Consider the following 22,427-nt stretch of genomic DNA (forward strand, 5'->3'; position numbering starts at 1 on the left):
TGCACACACTCCGAGGGACCCAGAGGCGGAGACGTCATAGCCCTGGCTCTCACGACGCACAGTGTGATGTGGAGAACTTACTTGTGTTGTTTGAAGCGCCTGGCTGCCAAGAGGACCTGCCCGCCAGGTGACTGTAGCTCCCCTTGCAGCATTTCTGTCATGAGTCTCATTTGTCCAGTCCGTCCTGTGTGCGGTGAGCACCCAGTGTCCAGCTGCTCAGGGCGTCCCACGGTGAGTTAGGGACGAGGTGTCCTGAGACTGGAGAGGAGGACAGCTCAGTCAGTTCATTCAGGACTATTTACTTAGAATTTCAAAGGTTACGTGTGCTCTGGCTGTCGAGTCTGTTGTGAGGGTCAGCTGTGCCAGCGTGAAGATAACTTCACCCCCAGCTGTAGGCACACAGGCCCGGGAACAGTTTGGGAATCAGGGGCCTTGGATTCCTGTCACTTTCTAAGTTGATGACCTTGGACAAGTGACTCAACCTCTAAGCCTTAGTTTCCTCACCTGCAAAATGAGAGAAGGTGCTAGAAGATGTTGAAAGGGCAGAGCCATGGCTTGCAGCTCGGGTGGCGAGGGAGGGCTTCCTGGAGAAGGTGTGAACATTGGAAGGTGGGCACAACATGGGGAGGCAGGCGGAGAAGAGGGGCTGTGAGTAGAAGCCAGAGTCGAAGAGCTGCTGAGGACAAGGACGTAGATAAGGATGGAGCGGAGAATGTGTGGAGCGGGGGAGAAATGGTGCAAGACGTGACACAAGGAAGGCTTCTGTCATAAAGCCCTGTGTTTAGTTGTGTTAGAAGCTCCATGAGGTCAGAGAGTGTCAGATGAGTGAAATCTAGGTTAGTGACATACAGTGGCTAATTGTGGTTACATAGGAAGCTAGCACAAGAAGTTTGGACTCTAGATAACGTCGCATGGTCGAAAGTTCTGGAGCTGGGAAACAATGTAACAAGCAGTGGTTAGGAACTGTGCAGAGTGTGTCGAGGCCAGGGGTCCCTGCCCTCGTTCTCATTAGGCTGAAAGCCCCCCGGCTGTGCCGTCCTGTCCCAAAGCTGCCAGCCACATGTGGCTAATTAAAATCAAATAAAATGACAGATTCAGTTCATCGGTCGCAGCTCGTTTTACGTGTTCCGTAGGCACGTGTGGCTCGTGGCTACTGTATTGCACCGTGCAGGTGGAGAACACATCCATTCTTAGGACAGCACTGCCTGCAGGGCCATCCCGAGTACCCGGCGCAGAGCCAGGCACACAGTGGGGCCCGGTGGGTGTTGCGTGGCCCACCGGGGTGAGGAGGCCAGAACTGGAGTGGTGGCTGAGGCCCTGGGAAGGAAGGGGCCCCTGGAAAGGCTGAGACTTGGCAACCAATGAGAATGGGATGGGGCTTCATACCAAAGCAAGGGCTGAGAACCTGGGACAGTTGAGATAATCCGTTCTTGGAATTTTTGAGTTGTTTCAAAAACATTTCCTTCATGTGCCTGTTATTTCTGGCTGGCTAGGTTGTCTTTGCTGCCATTGCGTTTCCCGCACAATGCAGCCTTTGTGCCTCCTGCCCTCACTAAGGGGCTCAGATGCTGATGGACCAGACGTGCAGGGGAAGACAGCACTAGCTGTCCACGCACGGGGCCGGCGGGCTCTTGGGGGACTGTCAAGGAGCTATCCTAAGGTCGTCGAGCCAACTCAGGGCACATTATTCATTGTCTTATTTTGGGGGCAAAAATCCTGCTTTTTTGAGCATGCTGGTGTATTAAGCTGCTTGCTCCGACCCGTTGGTATGAGGGAGAGCTGTGTCACTGGCTTCAGAGAATGTCTCTTACTGTCTGAAATACTTGTGGACATTCCTTCTCTCTGGGAGAAGCCTACGCCTCCCAGCCAAACAATGCATGCCCCGCAGCAGGGACGTTTGTCCCGAGCCCTGCCAGCATTTCTGGCCCGTGACCCCGTTCCCCGAGCAGAATGCCCTGCAGAGCCGGAATTTCCCTGTGCTCAGCATAAAGTGTTCCGGGGAGCAGTTTGGGAGCTCTCGCTGACAGGTGTGTCAGGTGAGTGACCTGTTTTCTTGTACTCTGAAGAATGGTGTTTGGAGCAAGGCCCTGCCGGGCGGCACCGGAAAACACAGAGTAGAAAACGAGGCCTCAGTACAGCTCGGGGTCTTTGTGACTTTGGAACACGAATTCAAAACGTGGGAGGAACCGTGGGAGAGCAGTGGAAAGAGTTTTCTGTGCCCGCCTGCAGTCTTCGATCGCCTCTGCATCTTCACAGGCTTCCCTTCGCCAGCAGTGGGTCCTGAGTCCATCGGAACCAGCCCCAGCGGTGTTTTGTGGTGGGTCCGTGTCCATCCAGCTTTCCCTGGGGCTGCCTTGCTGCAGGTCAGACCATCCTGCCCTCTGACCTAGGGATTCCTCGGGAAGAGCGCCCAACTCGGGGCGTCTCTGTCCCATTCTGCCCCTCTTACCGTATGACCACAGACAAGCCATTTATCTCTTCTGTCCTGGTTCTTTCCTCAGAAGAATGAAATGGTAAGAATGAAGTGACAGATGTAGGGCGAGCCCTCTGTACACTGTGAAGCACCGTTCAGACAGAAGCCGTCACTTCCTTGTTTAAAACAACACCCCCCCAGTGCCTGCAGGTTACCAAGCACTCGGGTGCAGAGAACTTGTCAGGTTGACCACTTGATGGCTCCACCACAAGCCCAGGGTTTGAGTCTTAGCTTTGCATTTCTGAAACTTGAATAGATTAGTACACTCAGGAATGGTCAAGTTTGAGAAACCAACTTATGCTAACCAGACTTATAAGGAACTGACTTATAAGCCAGAATAGACATTTATCAATTCACAGCGGGGCCTTCGCAACAGAAACCAAGTCCTCCTCTGTCCACTGTGGGGTACGTTTAACATAATCTTCTGACTCTTCTGTGCCCTGCTCCTCTCTTCTTTGTGTACTGATCCTTCAAGGCCTCGCCTGGCACTGTTTCTTCCAGGGAGATCTCCCTGGATCCCCAGACTGGGCTGGGCATGCCTCTGTGTGTGTGTGTGTGTGTGTGTGTGTGTGTGTGCATGCATCTGCAGTACCCTACACACCCCTCCCCTGTGGAACCTGCTGCATTCCACTGCAGTTACTGTCCTGTGTCCTTCTGACCCACTAGGCCGTAGTGTTGCTTCTGGGCAGGAACTGTGTCTGTTTCATTTCTGAATTCCCAACCAGCCACAGCGGAGGCTCAGTAAATACCTGTTCTTCTAAATGGAATTAATGACACGTCCTCTTGAGAGTGTTCATGGCACCCACCTTTTCTGTGGTGACAGCTTTAAATTCATTCCACTTGTTTCTAGAATTACTGTCAAGTCCACTGGATGAACCTCAGTCCGCTCGGTCATCGCTGTGCAGAGCCGAGTGAAATTGGGGGTTGATGCTGTCCGTGCAAAAGTAGTTTGGTTCTTTTCAACCAGGCCAGTCAATTCGGGACCCTTTTCAGAGCCTGTATCTTAGGCTCCTATTCTCCAGTCTTTTGCAAGATGTAGCATCAGAAGCCCTAGAATCCTATCATTTAAGTCACTTCCTGTTCCCTCATCTATAAAATGAGCGTAATCGAGCCCACTCCGTCTACCCTGAAGAGCGTCGTGAAGACTGAGAGAGTTGACGTGAGCCCGAGCGCTTTGTCAGCAGCAGGGCTTGTCAGAGGTCTGATCCGTAGTCCTGGTCATTTCGTATCGTGGTAATGCGGGGATGCCTTTCGAGGGCAAGGACGCTTGTGACCGTGGAAGTGTTTGATAGAAGATGAGCTCGTACATTTATCAGCTAACCTGTTTTGCCGCTCCCAAGGAGGGTGTTATTTTTTGACCTAGTGCGACTTCCCTTCATTGTCCCTGCTCGTCCCTCTCCTTCTGAGAGGCCCATGCGTTTTTGTTGGTGTTATCTTTCACCAGCAGAAAACATTCATTGGGAACCTACCGTGTGTCAGATGTTTTTAGGAAGCTGGTTTTCTCTGTGTCTTCTGTTACGGTTAAGTTCAGGGGCTCTTAACCCTGGTTGTGCGTCAGGAGCACTTCTGGAACTTTAAAAAAAGCCGATGCCTGGACTTATCGCAGACTTTTCAAATTAGAATCGGCCAAGGTTCGAAGTTTCATAGGTTCTTCAGATGTATAGCCAGAGTTGGAAATCAGGGACATTAGCATGAATATTGTCTATGGGATGTTTCTACGCCTAAAAGTCCCATCTTTCAGGGAATTATGTTTCTAAGTGACATGGCACACACCCACACCACCCAGACACACACCTGTCCCTTACACAGGGCCGTCGTCTGTGCCCAGTCGATGCCTGGGCGTGCTTGGCTGAGTATGGTGTTCCTCTGTCTGCAAGTATTTGGCTATTTGAGTGAATGACCAGAGCACTGTAAGTGAATATCAGAATGTAGATACAGTAGAACACAAATGAGAACCCAGAAATATGGATTCCCAGACCAGTGCGTTTTATTTTCTTGAACTTCGATGTGCACCAGAATCACTCAAGGAGTTTGTTAAAAAACGACATTGCCCTGTGTATCCCTGGAGACTCTGTTTCAGGAGCTTGACTGGCTTCCTTCATTTGTCATATGGAGAGGATGATGCTGCCCCGCAGAGCCGTGGGAGCTGGACGCCCCGGCAGAGCGGAGCGCCTGGACGGCCTCGGCCGGACGCCGGTGCTCAGGTGAGGCCCGGGCTGTGGGCGAGAGCCCTGCCGTGAGAGCGGCTTCTTGGCCAGCGTGGCTGTGCCGCTCACAGACCTCCTCCTGAGGAGTCCCCATCAGGCCAGAGGGACCCCATGATGCGTCCTGCCCCATAACTGTGGTGCCGGCAGTGAGCAGGGTGATTGCGGTGGTCCCCCAAGCCGCCTGCTTGCCCCCGGGGCTGCCGGAAGAACTCTGATGCCAGGTTCTCCTCCCGAGGTCCTGCCGCCCTGCATCACTCCTGCTTCTCGCACACAATGCGTCCTCGTGCTGGGAGGAAGGCCTGCAGACCCCTCGCTTCTGACTGCTCCCTGGTGCCCGCTTTTGCGGAACCAAAGCAGCCGCACTGCAGTTAGCGGCACAGGTGGCGGCGGGGTGGCGGCTCCGGCTTCCACTCTGGACGTGCGGGGACGACGGGTGTGCCCGAGGGTAAGGGGGCGTGTGACAGAGAGGTTTGGGCCCAGTCCCATCTCGTGTGCTCCTGGGCATGCTGTAGTTTCCCCAACGGCAGAATAAGGAGAGTTGTCGTATGTGTTTCACTTAATCCTTTCGTGGGGATCATCGACCACTGGGAGCTGGGGAAGCTTCCAGACAAGGCCCTCCCAGAAGTCTCTACGCAGAGCTCTCTGCTTCATGGAGTGTTCCGGGATCCACCAGTTGGATGCCCTCTCATCCCTGTCCAAACCCTCACGGGGCTCCTTTCTCAGGTCCTTAGCTCATCTTGCCCCGCATCATGCTTGTTCGCATCCTTGATGTGTTTCCCCCGCTGAAGGAAGCACTAAAAACACAACTAGCGCCTGGTGGGCTCCTGCCCAGTGGGTTGGGGTCTCTGCCGGGCCCTCTGGGACCTGGCCTGCTCCACCCGCTCCTGCGCTGGACCCCGCGGGGGGTTCTCAGAGCTCCTCCTGGGTGTGCACACGCTCTTCCCTCTACCTGGACCCCCCCACCCCCCCAGCTGCCTCCTCAAGGAGCGATTAGCGCAACGGAAGAATTTTCAGAATGTAAAGTGCTTTGAAAATGTGAATAACTGTGGCAGCTGCCCACGGTCACTGTTGGGTGAATGGATGGTGATTTGAAGGAAATAGAAATCCTTCAATGTGTCGATTTTAACAAGAATGGGGTCCCCCTTGCTTGGGATTCATTGCTTGGTGGCCGGCTGTTTCCCTCACAGTTTCTGATACACGCCCTATTGCCTGTTCCTAAGGCCAACAAGAAAACCGTAGGAGTAAAGTGATTAGAGGGACTGTCGCTGTTTTCCTGCCTCTGAATGGCCCTCTTTCATCAGGATATGCAGGGACAAGGGCCTTTTTAAACCCAAATATCAGGGGAAGACAAGCGTCCCACAAGAGCCACTTGCTCGCTGGGTGGGACTCTCATCCGACCGTGAGGACCGCTCTCTGAAGGACTCCGGCCTCGTCCTCGTCTGCCCGCTTTCTGCGGAGGGAGTGGACGGCAGCCGCTCGGGGCAGCAAAGATGTGAAAATGGCAGTCGCCAACCTTATTTATTTTACCGACTTCTGCGTCTCCCTTCGGCCATCTCACTACTTCTGCTCTTCAGAGGTTTCCAGCCCAAATTAGTACGTATCGCCACCACTGGTCTCTATTTTCCTGCCCTGTGTTGGTTTCTGGATGACACTGGCTGTTTGTGCTCTGAGGGCTGGGGGTTTTGAGGGGCATCGGTTGGGGTTTTCGTCTGTCTTCAGTGCCTTGTAGAAACTTTAATCCTCTGTTGTAACCAGCGTCTGAGAACACATTTGTGCTGTGGAGATAAAAGCCCTGAGGATGCCGGTAGAGAGGGCAGGGGCTGGACTCGTTTTTAATCCCCTGTCAAGATTTTTCTTAAAGCAACAGAGGAAAACAGTTCGGTTTTGCTTGTCTGGGTCCGACCTTCTGGAACTCTCTTTGCTCTTTTGAGGACTCCAGCATGTTTTGGTAGAATGCTGGTTTTCCTGTAGCTGTGATGGGTGGTTTGTGGGTTGGTTTCCTTGCCCTGAGAACCCGGTCAAGTGCATGTGCCATCGCCAAAATGGGTTTCTTAAAGGACATCCCCAATAGGGCGCCTTGAAACTGATGAGTTAGGGTTCTGTTCCTTTTGGTGTTAGAAACCTGGCAAAGAGAACCATATGAAGGCCCGGCCGTGGGCCAGAGGGTTCTCATCAGCCACGCAGAGGGTGAGGGAGGCTCTGGGCCTGAGGTGAGCTCAGACCAGAAGACAGGAAACGGGGTCATAAAGAATATCTGCGTCTTGTTTTCACAAATCCTGTGGCCGCCCATGCTCTGCGGCCTCTCCGCCCTGAGCATCATCTTGTGTGGTTGTCCTTGTGCTGTATTTGCTCGCTGGCTCCCCAGAGGCAAGGCGATCTCACAGGCTTGGGATAACATCTTCTCCGGGCTTCTTCAGGTCTCGCTCTGGACAAATGCCTGTGGCCTTGAGGAGGACAGGGCCGCCGTGCATACAGCCCCTGACTTCCTGCACCTGGGGGCTCCGATTCTCCATCCATCCCTGGAGCCCTGAGGAACGACTGGCCTTGTAAGCGATCACGGGATAAAGCCAGCCTGTTTTGCATTGTTCGCTTTTTTCCCCAGAGGAAATGTAAGGGAAACCAAGGGGAATTTTTGCCCCTGATTTCCAAGGCAAAGGTCACCGTTAATGGCTGGCTGTTTCCAGAGAGCTCGGGTTTCTGGTCAGTATGGATTTTTTTTTTCTTTTTTTTAAACTCATGAACAAAAGAGGCTGATGTTGACTTACAAAGATTTTCCCCAGCTGCTTTGATGACCTGATTGTTGTTTTAAGATCCATGGCTCTTGGAGTCCTTTGGGCAGCTCTTTCAAATTTTGATGAGAATAAGTGGTAAGCGATCTGTGTCTAAAACAGAATCCTTTTGAAAACAAACGTCCTTGTAAGATTTTAAGGAAGGAGAAGGTGACAAGTTCTGGGTGTCGGGTGATTGTGCAACCTGCTGAAACAGGACAACCAGGCCAGACAGGTGCTAAAGAGCTTTTTGCCTCCCGTGGGTGAGAACGAGACTGGAAAGAAAGGATGCTCCTCATTCCTTCCATGAGTTATAATCCTGGGCTCCCCAGTACTTGAAACTTGCAGCACGAATATACTGCTGATGGAGTGGAAAGGACGACTTGGCGGTGCCTTGCGACAACAGACAAAGTTCTGTACAGATAGAACGTATTGGTATTGTGAGAGATATAAAACCAGTTGGCAGTCGTTCAAAGGCCCAAATAAGAGAGGCAGAACTAAGCCTCATTATTGGATGTTTGACCAGTCACTATTTTTAGCATGAGAATTCAACCAGAAAAACCAACAGGTTTTATTTGTAGACTGAGTATTATAGAAGATAACCTTTTTCCTGCTTCCAGGAGCTGCTGACTTCAATGCTGGGGTTCGTACGGTGAGTTTTCTTAGCTCCTAGAGTTATGTTTTAGACTTAGCTGAGTTTTTTATTCCAGGATTAGAATGTTTAACTACTAACAGGAGACGTCTGGGGCAAAGGTGATCTTGCTTTTTTATATTACAGAAAATTTCCTTGTATTTCTATCAGGAATTGATTTGCTTTCTATTTAAAAAAAAGAATATTAATGCTTTTTCTTAGAGACTTTTCGCTTCAAATCATTTATATGTTAATTGGTTGCTCAAGAGAGAATTAATGATTTTTATAGTTCCGTCTAATTTGAACTGTGATCTTCTTTCACAAAATTGATAAAAATCAAATGTTTTTGCATTAAAGTGTAGTACATGTTTTATATTACTTTGAACTTTAAAAAGTAATCATTTAAGAAAGTTAATATTTGCTCGAAACAGAAAATGTGGAAGGTCCTAAGAAGTGGAAAGAAGATAATTGTGGGTGGTCCGCCTCCCACCCCCAACACTGCTAGTAGTTTCAGTGTATTTTATGGGTATTTTCAGAGTTGATGGTATTTTGGAATAATTGGTGGTATTTGATACCTAATACAGTCTATCAATGTATACAGTCTTAATTTCTGCATAAGCTAAAGATTTTATTGATAGCCAAATCATGAAAGTGAAAATTTCTTTAATTGTAATTTTTTAAGTTAAATGGTGAATGTAAATGTTATTGCTAGTTAAAATAACTAAAACCAAAGAGTCATTCTGCTGAGAAATTCATTGGGGCAACTTGAGGTTTACTGCAGGAAGAGTGGACACAGCCACTTTGACTAAGTTAAATGGGTCACAGCCACCCACTTTCCTTAAGATGCAGACAAAGAGTGAGGGCGTCATTTCCTCCTCCTCGTATTCCATCAAAGAAGGCACCCAGAGGCAGTGAGGTCGGTGAACGTCAGGGAGTCAGAGACAAAGATCACCAGTGAGAGTAGGAAAAATTCACAGGGTGAGTCACCCTCTCCTGGTCAGAGAGCTGGTCCCTATTTTTAGAAGATGCAGAATTACAGTGAGATCCTTTACAGTATCCTGCAGGAAGGGCTCTTGGCCCCGGGAGAGCCCACAGAGAACCTTGGGTGGTTTAGCAGGGGCGTCATTTCGTCATGCAAACTCGTCAGCAGCAGGGTTTTAGCAAAGATTTGGGAAGAGTACTGTGTGAAATTATTTTAAGGCTCTTTTATGCCATTTGCGTTTTACAATGCCATTTGTCCACTCTTAAAGCTTTTGCTCTGCAGCGTGTCTGTCCCCACGTTCCCCTCTGCATTTCAGCCTGACTGTGCCCTGGTTTTATTCTTCCCAGCTTAAGTGAGAGCTTTTTCATGGTGAAAGGAGCAGCCCTCTTCTTACAACAGGGAAGCAGCCCTCAGGGCCAGCGGAGTCTTCAGCATCCCCACAAGCATGCAGGTGAGTGAAGTTCTGACATTGGGACCTATATTCTGTGCAACAGAGGAAACTTCCGTTACTGGTGGTAAGCAGTTTGCTGGCCATAAAGGCCAGAGAAATAGTGGAACACAGGTTTGTAAGGATGGGTGCAGGTAGACGCTCTCTCCTCGAGTGGGCAGGCTGTGCACATTTTCCAGGTGGCGCTGGCAGCTGGCAACGCTTTGGACCACTCATGTCTACATAAGAAATAGGATGGTCAGCCACATTCTGTGTGGATATAAAGATTTCCTACTCACCATTTGTGAATTACCTGCAGGTTTTAAGTTCCAGTGTGACTTTTTAACAAATGCCCCAGAACCTATCATAACCAGATGGTCCCCTTGAAAATAACCACCTTGGGGTGCTCCAGATCTCGTCTGGGGACTCTGTCATTTGTCTGAGCCTGTGGGAAACTCTCATTTGGAGAATTTTTTCGTGGCTTTTGGCACGCCATGGGGTGGCAAGTCTTTATTCTTTGACGGTAGGTTTAGCTTTGGGAAGTAGACAGAAGTGATAAAGTGGGGATCAGACTGAGTATTAATTTAGGTCCAAAAGCAGACAAATAAGAAATGCCTGTGAAGTAAGAAGATTAGTTTTCTTAGGTGACTTGACTCTGAAACTGAAGGCAATTTGAAAAGAGGAATTCAGAACACATTTGTGTATAAATGAATCTTCGTCATAGGTGGACAGTCTCTCCGGGTACTTCTGAGTGGGCAGCGCCTGTCTGAGGAGGAGCTGGAGAGGCCTCTCAGGCTCAGGACAGCACCAGGGGAAGCAGCCAGCAGTTGGGGCCCGTTTCCTTGTCACTTGTGATCGTTTTGTTTGCTTACCCTCAAGTCATCCAGCCTCATTTTGGATCTGAGTGCCTCGGTTAAAAGTTCCTATCTTACAATTTATGGTAAACAGCAGGACTCAATTGGTGTTCTCACATATTGGTATTTATAATGAAGATTTAGGTCTGTTTTAAGCTGGGAAAATAATTGTCCTGCACAAAGAGGCAGTGTGATTTGGGGAAAGAATGTTTGCTTGGGAGCCAGAGACTGGCTTCTGATCCCAGCTCTGCAACTTCCTGTGCTGCAGGGTCAAACCTCAGAGCCTCAGTTTCCTCATCTTTCCAATGGGCATCAAATGCTGGCACCTCAGAGGGTATGGAATTTAAAATTTATGCAGGTGACGTACTTAGCTCTTGTGCTCAGAGTAGGGTAGCTGTGATTGTTACTATAGAGACTCTAGTAGATAAAACTATAAACAGAATCTTCGTTCTTGAATTTGCTAATGGTTCTGCCCTGTTAGGAGTTTAACCATTGTTCGTCTTATTTTTTTTTAAAGATTGGCACCTGAGCTAACAACTGTTGCCAATCTTCTTTTTTTTTCTGCTTTTTCTCCCCAAATCCCTCCAGTACCTAGTTGCATATTTTTGTTGTGGGTCCTTCCAGTTGTGGCATGTGGGACGCCACCTCAACATGGCCTGATGAGCGGTGCCACGTCTGTGCCCAGGATCCGAACCGGTGAAACCCTGGGCCACCAAAACAGAGCTCGTGAACTTAACCACTCGGCCACAGGGCCGGCCCCCAATCATTTTTCGTGTCTTAACCATAACACGTACAACAAAGTGAGTGCTCAAGCTTTGTTCACTAAGGATAAAATGCCTCCTTCCTCTAATTCAAACAGTAGTTTCACACTGTATGTGAGTTTGGGGGAGTAAGTGCAAAACCATTTTGTAAAAACCCTTAATCAAGCTGGTTCGTGCATCTCTGGAGAATAGGAGGAAGCCGCTGGCTGATTGGCTCTTTCGGCCCCTGGGGTCTGGAATGGCCGGTGAACTCAGAAAGTCAGAGGGACCACTGACTGTCCCCAGACGCTCAGCAAATGACCCCAGGGCAGGCACAGACTAGACTGTATGTCAGTTCCTTTTTTTCTAGAGTTACTGTCAAGTCCCCTGGACGAGCCACAGTCCCATCAGTGATCATCACACAGAGCTGAGTAAAATTGAGAGTTAATTCTGTCCATGTAGAAGTAATTCAGCTCATTTCCGCCGGTCCCTTCCATCTGAGGCTCTTTCTAGGGCCTGTCCCGGAGGCTGATAGTCCGGTGTTTTTGCAAGTGCGTGGTGAGCGCTTCAGCATCTAGAGACTGTGTGTGGCTGCCAGTCTGGGCTTGGGATTTCTGTCTGTCAGCAATTCCACATCTCCACAAGCAGTCCCGCTGAAAAGCATCTATCTGTGTGGAAAATATCCTCGTTTAGCCACTCATCAGACAAGGGGCTTGATTTTGCTTTCTTCTTTGTGCTTCTGTGACTCAGCGTGGGTGGCGGTGGTTGTGTGCCATCGTGGCATAGGTGACACGACAGGGGCGGCTGCCTTTAGGCTGAGGAAGGAAATGGGTAGCTCCATGTCCTTCTTTAATGTGAACCACTACCTCCAAAGCGTTCCTTCTAGAGAGCGGTGCTGGGTAGTGTGTTTCACACCGTGGAATCCTATAGCGGAGAGGACAGACAAAGGGGATCGCCTGCCAACCACCCAGTTCCTCCCTGAGTTAGGAAGTGCAATTGGCACGTCAGATGTCACTCCGCCCTAAAAATTAAAAGGTGCTTCTGCAAAAGGAACAAATCCAGTGTATTGATCCTTCTGAGGTTCTAACTGTGTTCCATAGCGTAATTTTTTTAAAAAGATAATTCAGTTTCTTTGGAGTGTTACACAAATCGAAGTCAATACAGGTTTTCAATGAGTTGTTCCTTGCACTTGCACTTTCTTCTAGATCAGTATCTTTACAGATGAACCTTTTCTTCAGGAAAAAACCCCATGCAAACATTTTTAAAGTAAAAGCTCGGAAAAAAGCAGCATTCGAGTCACGCTTGCTGTTTACTAATTATGTAGCTCAGAGAGGTGGCCCCTCTGCCTGGAATGCACAGCCCTTCTTCACTTTGGTTGATCCCATGGCCAAGGAGACTTACCACCTCTGACAAACTGTCCTCCCCTCACTCCAGCCCAGGGCACCCTCTGGACCCCGGGGACTGCTCAGAGAAGGTCAACAGCTGACTCTGGATTACTGCGTCTTTTAAATAACCAAAGGAAAAAGAAGAATACATAATTTTTAGCAAGAAAAGCAAAAATGACAGGTTGCTGTCTACTCAGATTATTTCTCTGGGCACCCACCCTGCGCCTGCCATCTGTAGAAGCACTTAAACATGTCCCATCCTGCTTATAGAAGTGATGTCTACCTCTGATGGAAAATGCAGGAGAATTTAAAGGAAAGATGACCCCCAGTCCTTTTGTTTTCAGACTAACTTTCAGCAAACCCCGACTCCAGCCGTGCCTGTAGCTTCTGCTGCCCCGCCCTGCAAAGCAACGTTCGTTTGAATTTCATGACATTTCTCCTCTGGGCCTGTCTGTATTTTCCCGGTTTTGTGTTAAAAAACCCATCTTGCAAGTATTTTTGAAAATAAAAGCAACTTTTAAAAACATGGCAATAAGCTGTGTCTCAGCCCTCATCATCACACAACATCCGTGGGTGGAGGAAGAGAACTTGAGACTTGGTGGTTGTGATGTTTCTCCTGTCATGTAGGTAGAGGGATGTTAACTTCTTTTTTCTTTAAAGATTGGCACCTCAGCCTAAGATCTGTTGCCAATCTTTTCTTTTTCTCCTTCTCCCCAAAGCCCCCCAGTACATAGTTGTATATTCTAGTTGGAGATCCTTCTAGTTCTGCTGTGTGGGACGCTGCCTCAGCGTGGCTTGAGGAGTGGTGCTAGGTCCACGCCCAGGATCCGAACCGGCAAAACCCTGGGCCACCGAAGCGGAGCACACGAACTTAACCACTCGGCCATGCGGCCTGCCCCGAATTTTAACTTCTAGGTCTTCTTCCGGGCCCTCAACATGAGCCTCTCATGGGTTTCTGCCTGGAGAGCGGTGAGTGGCCTTTTAAAACGTCGTTCATTGGCCCAACAGGTGACTTGCCCCAACATCTTCAAGTAATGATCAACCTTCTGCGTTGTGAAGATAGAATCAAGCTGGTAAGAAGAGACGAGAGTGGCAAGTTCTGATTTTTAATTGTGGACTTTGGTGGGGAATTATCCGTGAGCAATGGCAGGGGGAGAGGGAGGTAGGTAGGTAATGTGATATCAGATTCTCCCAAATTGTTCACAAAAGCCAAAGGCAGCTTTGTCCCTCAGTCCCCAGAAGGTCCAGGGAGAGGGTGCGTCAGGTCTCTGTCAGTCTGTGCCAAGTTGGAATCTTCATTCTCTGGATTTTATTTGCTCACCCCTTTAACACACTTTGGGGGTCTCCTTTGAGCGAAGTGCTGTCCCATAACAGTGAGATGTGGCTCCTGGTCTTGAGAACCTCATCTTAATCCCTGAACTCACGAGGGAAGGTAGATAACAAAAGCGCTTGATGTTGGTTTGGTGAAAGAAGGGCCGTCCCTTCAAAGGCAGGCCAGTGACAGCCTCTTTGCTCGTCTAGGCCGTGCGCCTGGAGAGCGCCTGGGCGGAGCGGGTCCGGTACATGGTGGTGGTGGACAGCAGCGGGCGCCAGGACACGGAGGAGAGCATCCTGCTGGGCGTCGACTTTTCCAGTAAGGAAAGGTGAGTCTGCTGAGACAGTGGGTTCCTTCTGCCATGGGGACAAGAGTCCCTGCTGAAGAAAGGTTTCCGTGGTCCCATCTCCATGACAGTGGATGCGTGATGCTGGTGGCAGGACGATCAGGCACTGGGGACAGTAAGCATGCCATTGCAGCTCTCGTGTGCCGGGTGCTTGCTAGATCTGGTCTCTGCTGTCAGAGAATTCAGGGTCCACTGAGAGGATAGGAGAGTCACACTGTGCCCAGAAGTTTACCACGGGGTCCCATCGATGGTGCTCTAGAAGAGGGCACCTTAGCCAGGAGGGCTTCCTGAAGGCAGTGATGTCTGTGATGAACACCCAAGGACGAGCTGGAGCCCACCAAGTGAGGCAGGCAGGATGCCCTCCCGGCAGACGGGCCCACGTAGAAGTATGTGATTGATCGGCCTTGTAGCAAGCACCTTATCCAGTATGGATTTCCCATGGTCCTGGGTCAGACTTGAGAAGAGATTTGGAATTTCCCAATAACTGGGGGCCAGGTTGGTTGTACTATAAGCCCTATTGTGTGTGTGAAATGAAGGTGAACAGAACTCCTTGCTCTAGGGTAAGTTAATGCGCGTGAGATCATTGCATAACCTGGATTTGTTCAAACTGGATTAAAGTAGACTCCTTTTATCCATCATTCGTTAATCTCCTCGTTCATTAAGCAACTGATTTGCATTCTCCTGCGAATGAGGCAGCATGCTAGGCCCAGATTAGCACAGCAGTAACAGCACACAAAGTTCTCGACCTCAGAGAGCCCGAAAGCCCAGCCAGGAAGAGGGCCATGACCAGAGACGGGGTGATGGGCTCTGTGACGGGGAGATGTGCAGGGGGCTTTGCAAACACAGAGGGGTGGACATAGAGAAGGCGTGCCAAAGGCCTCCCGGAGCATGCGATGGCTCAGCTGAGTCTTGACAGCCAAGTGGGCAGTTGCACAAGTTCACAGGCAGGGCAGGGCAGGGTGCGTTTGAAGAGCATTTCAGGCAGAATTGACAGCAGGAAGAAAAACCACAAAGGCAATGAAGTCCTGTGACAGAGCTGCTGTTAGTGGCACGCTGGTACCCAGGACTTTGTTGCTTGTTAAAAGTAAATGAATAAAAAGGGAGGGCATTGCTTTTCTGACTTTCTTCCTGGTACACAATACCATTATGAGATGGTTTTCTGCGCACACTAGGAGATAAGTGTGAGCTGGCGTCGGTGGCCTTGGGCTGGTTGGGCAATCTGGGTCTGGAGGAAGATGTAGTGAGACTGTCCTGGGAAGTGAATCCTGGAGCCAGGAGGGCCCGGTCCTTAATGTCGGGGTGCACCCAGGCAGTGCTCTCAGAAGTGGACAGCCCCATCTTTTTGGCTATTATTGGTGTGGTTGTGAGGCAGGAGGCACGGGGTGTTCACCAGGTTTGCAGGCGTATTTTCTCTGCGAATGATCCTTCAGCCTCTCTGCCGTCTCTCGGGGCAGGGACTTCCCTCACCAGTGTAGTCCATTCCAGTGACGCTCTCTGGCCCCGAACTGAAATCTGCCTCCCTCTAGAATGTGCCCATCGTCTCAGCCCAAACTGCTGGAGCCTGGTGGAAATCTAAGCGCCTCCCAGCTCTCTCTGCTGCTTCGGTTGGAGAGAACAGTGCAGTTAACAAAATGCTTCATAAATGCCTCATTTAACCCTTAAATCGCCCTGTGGGGTCAGTGGCCCTACCTCACGTTTTACAAATGAGGAGTCAGGAGCTCCAGAGGTTGAAGTGGCTGCACAAAGGCCATCCTAGTAGCAGAGCTGGGACTCACAGTGAGGGCCGTCACTGTAGCCCTGCAGTGTAGACTCCGCTCACCCTGTCCCTCCCGTTGTCATGCTGCGGTTCTGCCCTGGACCCGCCCTGTTCAGTGATTCATTCGTAGACTTGCCATGTGCGCACTGGTTAGTGCTTCCTTATGCCAGGCACCCTGCTGGGTGCTGGGGCTGCATCCATGAGAGAGACGCACCTCTGCTCTGTCCGAGCTCGTAGCCTGGAGGTCGTGGACGTGGCGTTGGACTGTACACATACACTCCAAGGTCATTCTTTATCAGCGGAGCACGCGGGCCCGGATGCACAGTCTCCCACACTCTAAGGTGCCCTGCCCCACCTTTGCTGCCCCTTGGCACCTGCCCTCGGTTCTCCTGGAGCACCCTCTCCCTGGGGCCTCTTGCCTCTGCTGCATGCTCTGCTCTCAAGCTGGCATCCCCTTCACTTGCTCTCCGAGCCTGAGCCACAGCCTGCACGCAGGCCAGTGCCGGTGTCCTGTGGTTGGGTAGGTGGGTGGAGAGGCTGCAGAGGGTGTGTGGGGGATCAGAGGGGAGTGGGAACTGCGTGGACCTTCCTACTGTTGGCCCTGATGCAGCTGTCGTCCGCACCCAGGCATATGGGAGACTAGGACCAGACATTCTGCAGCTCCCACCTGAACCGGGTGCTGGGCGGTTGTATTCATCCCTGCCTTGAAAACAAAGCCCTGGTCCTTACTGCAGCCTTTGGCCTACTGAGAGCATGATACGCTTGTTTTTCTAAATTCCTACCATGGGGTTTTGTTTCCTTGTTCCAAAAAAAAAAAAAAGGAGGGAGCGATGAGTATTGCACCGAAGAAGGAGGGGACCCCAGGAGCGGTGTTGGAGAGAGCATCAGGTGGCCTGGTGCAGCAGGCGCCGAGTTCCTCCTCAGAGCTGTCCCCACACCTTCCTTGGGAGACCAGAGCAGCCACCCAGCAGGTTCCATCCGGGATGGATTTTTGTCTCAGATTCGGGAACACTTTGGGTGCCACGAGCTGTCCTCCACTTGTGACTGTTGCCATCTGTTAGAGGACGTCCACAGCGCATCTCCTGCGTGCGCCTTGAGTCCCCACGTGGGCCCAGCTGCCTTCTCTGTTCCTGCTGTGCCGGCCCTAGAGACTTAGCAGCGCTTTCTCCTAGAGTCGCCCCCGCCCCATTTGTCCTTCTGGGTCATTCTTCCTCTGAAAGACGCGGTCTCCCTCACTGCATGTCCCCTCCCTGCTTCCCATCTCTGTAAAGCCACAAGACCCTCCTTCATTGTAGAAATTTTACTGTTATCGCTAAGGGGCTGGTGGGAGACTCACGCAAACAATAGATGGGCTCGTTAGGGGTTCTGCAGAGCTACTCCAGCCACGCCGCGCTCCTTGCTCCGTGCTCCTGACTCCAGGTTGGGACCCTGCCTGGAACCGTCCATGGGCTTCTGCCCCTGCGTGTTGCCCTCCCAGGCTCTTCCCCGTCCTGGCGATTAGGGGAGGCCGGGTTAGCTGCTGCCCTCATTTCATGTGGACAGTTTCATCTCTGCCCCGTGGGCCTCCGCCTGCCCTGGAAGGACCCCTCCTGCACGGGGCCTTTGGCCGCCCACTCCTGTGCTCCTCGGAGCTCTCTGTGACAATTCTTCTCCCCTTTGTCAGTCCCTGGCGTGGGTCCCTGGGCTTTCTGCTCGTCGATTTTGGGCTCTGAGGGGCCCCTCCCGAGTAGCTCCAGAGCGCCGAGTCTCAACGTGAACCTTATTTTGTAGCTCTCCAAAAGAAATCTATCCAGCATGGGTAGGAGTGCAGGGTGGGGCCTGAGGATTCATCCAACACAAAGGGTTCGTCTGATGTGACCCGACACAGACGCAGAAGCAGAGGGCGGAGGAGTCCCGTGCAGCTGCCTGGCTGCCCGTGCGCTGGGGGAAGAGATGTTCTCTGAGCCCCAGGCCGCCGTCCGCACAGTCTCACGCGTGTGAAGCGACTTCCTGGGGGCTGTTGGCGGTGGCAGAGATGTAAGCACAGGATCCCTAGAGGTCGTCGGGGCTGGCCCTGGCGGTCACTGCAGTTTCTCACAAGCTGACTCTCTTCTAAATGCCTGAAGAATTGTCATAATAAGCTGAGGAGACCCTCTGGTAAAGGCCTGTCCTTCCCACTGTGCTTTTCAGTGGTGCCCATCCTGAAAGCATCATTGTTAAGCATCGTTTCACTGTTAGGATGGGCAAAACAAGACAGACTAAGCTTGTGTTTGAAACGGCAACTGCACAAAAGGTGCAGAAACAGGGGTCAGAATTGAGCTTCAGTAACGGGGTTGGCAGAGCCCCTCCCCTGTCGCCCCAGGACAGGAGGCTGGGGTTGGCTGCCACTACTTCTGTCCCCCGGAGTGCGTGTGGCCTTGTGGCAGGAGTGCGCCAGCATCTGCTGCTTCCTCCTGCCCCAGTGTGGTTAGCTGGTCGCTCCTTGTCCCCTGAGAGCTGCGGCGGGGACCTGGTGTTTATGGAGCTGCATCCACACCAAAGGGTGGGGTCACAGGACGCTGTGACTGTGTCCAAGTGGGGATCACTCGTGACTCCCTCTAGTGGGGCCATCCCAGACCCATGTCTTCTAAAATTCTGTGGTGAGCAGGCCCTCCAGACAGCCTGACAGCTTCTCAGAGACTCACCCACAGCCGGGCCCCGCACAGGCGGTGGTCCTCGCCGTGAGCTGGACAGGCTAGGCAAAGATGCAGAGAGGGAGGATGGTGCTGGTAGTGGGACCCTCACTGTACAGGCCTTTTTCCTCCCTCACAGTAAAAGCTGTACCATTGGGATGGTTCTCCGACTGTGGAGCGACACGAAAATCCACCTTGATGGAGACGGGTAAGCAGATCTCTTTAAAAGATTCTTTCACTAGAGACTTTGAAACAGGAGTTGGGTTTGGGCCTCGTTGGAAACTCGTTAGCAGCAGAATCGGGTACGTTGTGGACATTATGTAGGTTTGGGTTGTGAAGTCTCAACGGAGGCATGTCACGGGGATCTGCTGCTGTGTGGCGTTCAGGAAGCGGACTGACGTTTGTTCGTTTACCTGGATTTGTTAAATGAATATTCACTACCTGCCCTCTGTATGGGGCAGCCCCTGAAAGCTCACAGATGAACATGACACAGCAGGAGCTCACAGTCCTTGGGGGGTGTGGAGAAAGACATACAACCGACAGGTACAACAGTGTTTCAGGAGCAAAATATACATGACAAAACTTTAGGGGCAGCTGTTTGGCCTCCGCAGGTAGATGAGACACGAAAGGCCATCCGGGTTCTGTGTGCATTTGCTCCTGGTGGGGCACAGCACCGCGATGAGTGGAAAGAAGCAGGAAAGGAAACTGTGCCTCCACTAGGATGCCACCAGTAAAAGTTATGTTGCCTAATAGCTAGGACTGGGAGGGGAAAATGAAAATTTGGTTTATTGAACCGGTGAGATTATGGCCACATTTTTCCCTTTTTTGTTTTCCATTAATATATTTTCCATGCAATTACAAAAAACGTACATGGGGTGGGAAGTAGTGACTGGGCTGGGGCTTTTGGAGAGATGGAAAAGAGATGGCATCATGCTACTGCTGCCTGGGCCCCAGGGCTGGGCTTCAGTTTGCGGTAGACCTCACCTTGCTGGGTTAAAAACAAGTCTTCCAGATTGGAGAACGTCCTTTTTTTTTTAGCCTCTGCCCGCATCTCTGATGCAGCAAGCCTCTGGTCCCTCATCAGGTGGCATGGGACACACCTGTCCTCAGGGTGTGCGTGGGGGGCCTGCCCGGGTGTGATGGCAGAGTCTGACGTCTCCCCCTGGGACCTTGCTCTCTGTTTCTCCTCCTCAGCGGGTTCAGTGTCAGCACAGCAGGCAGGATGCACGTGTTCAAGCCCGTGTCTGTCCAGGCCATGTGGTAAGTGTGATTTTAGGGACTTTTAACTCCTTAGAAATGTTTTCCTAGCGGGCGGCACAATTAGAAAAGCCCCTTCTACTTAGAAGCTCATTTAGGTGTGTTTATTTTGTGTGTCTGGCTAACTATACATGACACAATTTGCCATTTTAACCATTTTGAAGTGTATGATTCAGTAGCATTTAGTGCATCCGCCTTGTGTGCAGCCATCACCACCATCTGTCTCCAGAGGTTTGTCGTCACCCCAGACAGAAACTTTGTCCATGTTAAACACTGGTTCCCCATGCCCCCTCCCCCAGCCCTGGGAACCTCTCGTCTACTTTCTGTCTCTGAATTTGCCTATTCTACGTCCCTCGTATAAATGGAACCATCTTTGTCCTCCTGTGTCTGGCTTCTTTCACTCAGCATAAACTTTCAGGGTTCATCCATGTCGTAGCGTGTGTCAGAATTTCATCCCTTTTGAAGGCTAAATAATATTCCATTATGGGGTTAGACCCCTTTTTGTTTACCCACTCATCTGTTGATGGACACACGGGTTTTTCCTGCCTTTTGGCTACTGTGAATGGAGCTGCTGTGACCCGTGGTTGAGCACAGCATCTGTCTGAGTCCCTGCCGTCACTTCTTTTGGATGCACACCTAAAAGTGGAAGTTCTAGATCCCATGGCAATTCCACGTTTAACTTTTTGGGCAACTACGAAACTATTTTCCAAAGAGACTGCACCATTATGCATTCCCACCAGCAGTGCACAAGGCCTTCAGTTTCTCCACATCCTAGTCCACGCTTGTTATTTGTTGTGTTTTTCATAATAGCCATCTTCACGGATGTGAAACGGTGTCTCGTTATGGCTTTGATTTGCGTTTCCCTCATTTGTGAATGTTGAGCACCACTTCATGCGCTGGTTGGCCATTTGTATATCTTTTTTTGGAGAAATGTCTGTCTTGTCCTTTGGTCACTTCTTTATTGGGTTGATTTTTTGTTTTGGAAGGAGTGTTGTTTTTACATGTGTGTAGTTCCTCTCGACAACGTCCTTCCAGCATAAATTAACTTCCTCATTGTGCCTGGTGCACAGTAGGCACTCACTTTTCTCCTTGGGGGGAACAGCACTGGGCATCTGGGGAGGCATAAAATGGACACAATTCCCATCCTCTGGGGTTTAAAATCTTTGGAGGGAGGTGGCCATAAACACACGAGCACAGTCCCGTGTCATCCCGAGGGGTGCTGGGAGGGTGTTCTCATGGGGTGCCGGGCTCTGACTGCCGGGGCAGGGGCCCGGGAGGGTAGGGTCTCCCTGGAGACTCTACTTTGGGCATGAGGTAGAGGCTGTATTGGGTGAAATAAGTCAAATTCAGAGCTTCTCAGAACCTGGCACACACGTCTTGGAGCCTTCCTCGTCCCTGGAGGGTTGCACAAACCGCTGAGGCAGCGACCCCAGCACAGCAGTCTCTCCAGGAATCTGGGAGAGACTCAGGAGAGAGCTGGTGGAGTCCGACGAGACGCGGCCGCCCAGTGTTTCAAAATAGCTGCTCTCTTCACCGGGGAGTGCGAGTGACGCAGAATCCTCCCACGGGTCGGGGTCGCTGCCGCGCTTCAGTTCTGCCTCCGCTGGTGCTCCACGCACAGTCCAGTCAGCATCCTTTTGGGGAAAAGCCTGAAATGAGAATTCTCTAGATGTCCCAGATGTTTCTTTCTGACCCTGGGTAATTTATTATCTCTTTCTCTACAGGCAAATAAAAAATAGGCCCACGTGGTTTTCCAAAACTTCAGAACCAGAACTAAATTTAGTAAATATTCAGCTCAAGTTTGTTCCCTCAACCAGCCTAGCGAGAGGACACGTGTATGATGGGGAAAGTGCAGTGGCCGGCAGGGGTTCTTATACCATTGTTGGGCTGCCCTCTCATAACTCCATCCAGCCTCACTGACGCCTAGTTCAGCCCATTCACTCAGAAGTTTCCAGCCTGTGTTTTTGTAAAAAGAAGAGAAACAGAGATGACTGAATTGGCCATTACCATGTACTTCTTCTATATTGTTTCTTCTGCCCCCTTCCGCCTCCCCAAACCTCTTCATTTAGTTCCTGTATTAAAATGAGTTTCTAGGAGCTCCTTTCCTTGGGAAATCTAAGCACCTAAGCCTTTATAACATTGATAGGAGCGGGTTAGAAAGCGAGTTATTTAGAATGCAGTAAAATGCACCTGCTGCATATTAAAGACCCTTTCCTTCCCACTGCTAGGCTTAGTCGTGGTCCCTACGCGCAACGTAACCACAGTGTCAGAAGCACATCTTAATTCTTGGGAGTGAATGGCTGGAATGTACAATGACATGTGAACTGGTCTGGTTGGGCGAGTTATGAAGTTTTTTGTTTCCTTGTTGGAAATGGGGCGGGATATTCTGTTTGCTCTTGGGTTCAGTGCGTATGTGATTGGGTTCAGTGCGTTATGTGATTGGGTTCAGTGCGTTATGTGATTGGGTTCAGTGCGTATGTCATTGGGTTCAGTGCGTATGTCATTGGGTTCAGTGCGTTATGTCATTGGGTTCAGTGTGTATGTCATTGGGTTCAGTGCGTATGTCATTGGGTTCAGTGAGTTATGTGATTGGGTTCAGTGCGTTATGTCATTGGGTTCAGTGCGTTATGTCATT

At 50.7% G+C, this 22,427-nt stretch overlaps 1 protein-coding gene across 3 annotated transcripts in view; it reads left to right on the top strand.

Moving 5' to 3' along the window:
* The window catches only part of SSH1 (slingshot protein phosphatase 1), a 51,933-nt gene that overhangs the window by 12,426 nt on the left and 17,080 nt on the right, over positions 1-22,427 (top strand). Inside the window, exons 2-7 of one of the 3 annotated variants that reach the window (XM_046639269.1) lie at positions 8,069-8,100; positions 9,409-9,512; positions 13,476-13,540; positions 13,989-14,110; positions 18,675-18,743; positions 19,730-19,795. In XM_046639269.1, the coding sequence (XP_046495225.1) occupies positions 8,084-8,100; positions 9,409-9,512; positions 13,476-13,540; positions 13,989-14,110; positions 18,675-18,743; positions 19,730-19,795 (443 nt within the window). In that variant the 5' untranslated portion in view covers positions 8,069-8,083. Of the gene's footprint in view, positions 1-8,068; positions 8,101-9,408; positions 9,513-13,472; positions 13,560-13,988; positions 14,111-18,674; positions 18,744-19,729; positions 19,796-22,427 lie in introns of those variants that run through there. The other 2 variants (XM_046639268.1, XM_046639270.1) reach the window with 2 other exon arrangements.

Source organism: Equus quagga, chromosome 15 (assembly GCF_021613505.1).
Source record: "Equus quagga isolate Etosha38 chromosome 15, UCLA_HA_Equagga_1.0, whole genome shotgun sequence".
Taxonomy (NCBI): domain Eukaryota; kingdom Metazoa; phylum Chordata; class Mammalia; order Perissodactyla; family Equidae; genus Equus; species Equus quagga.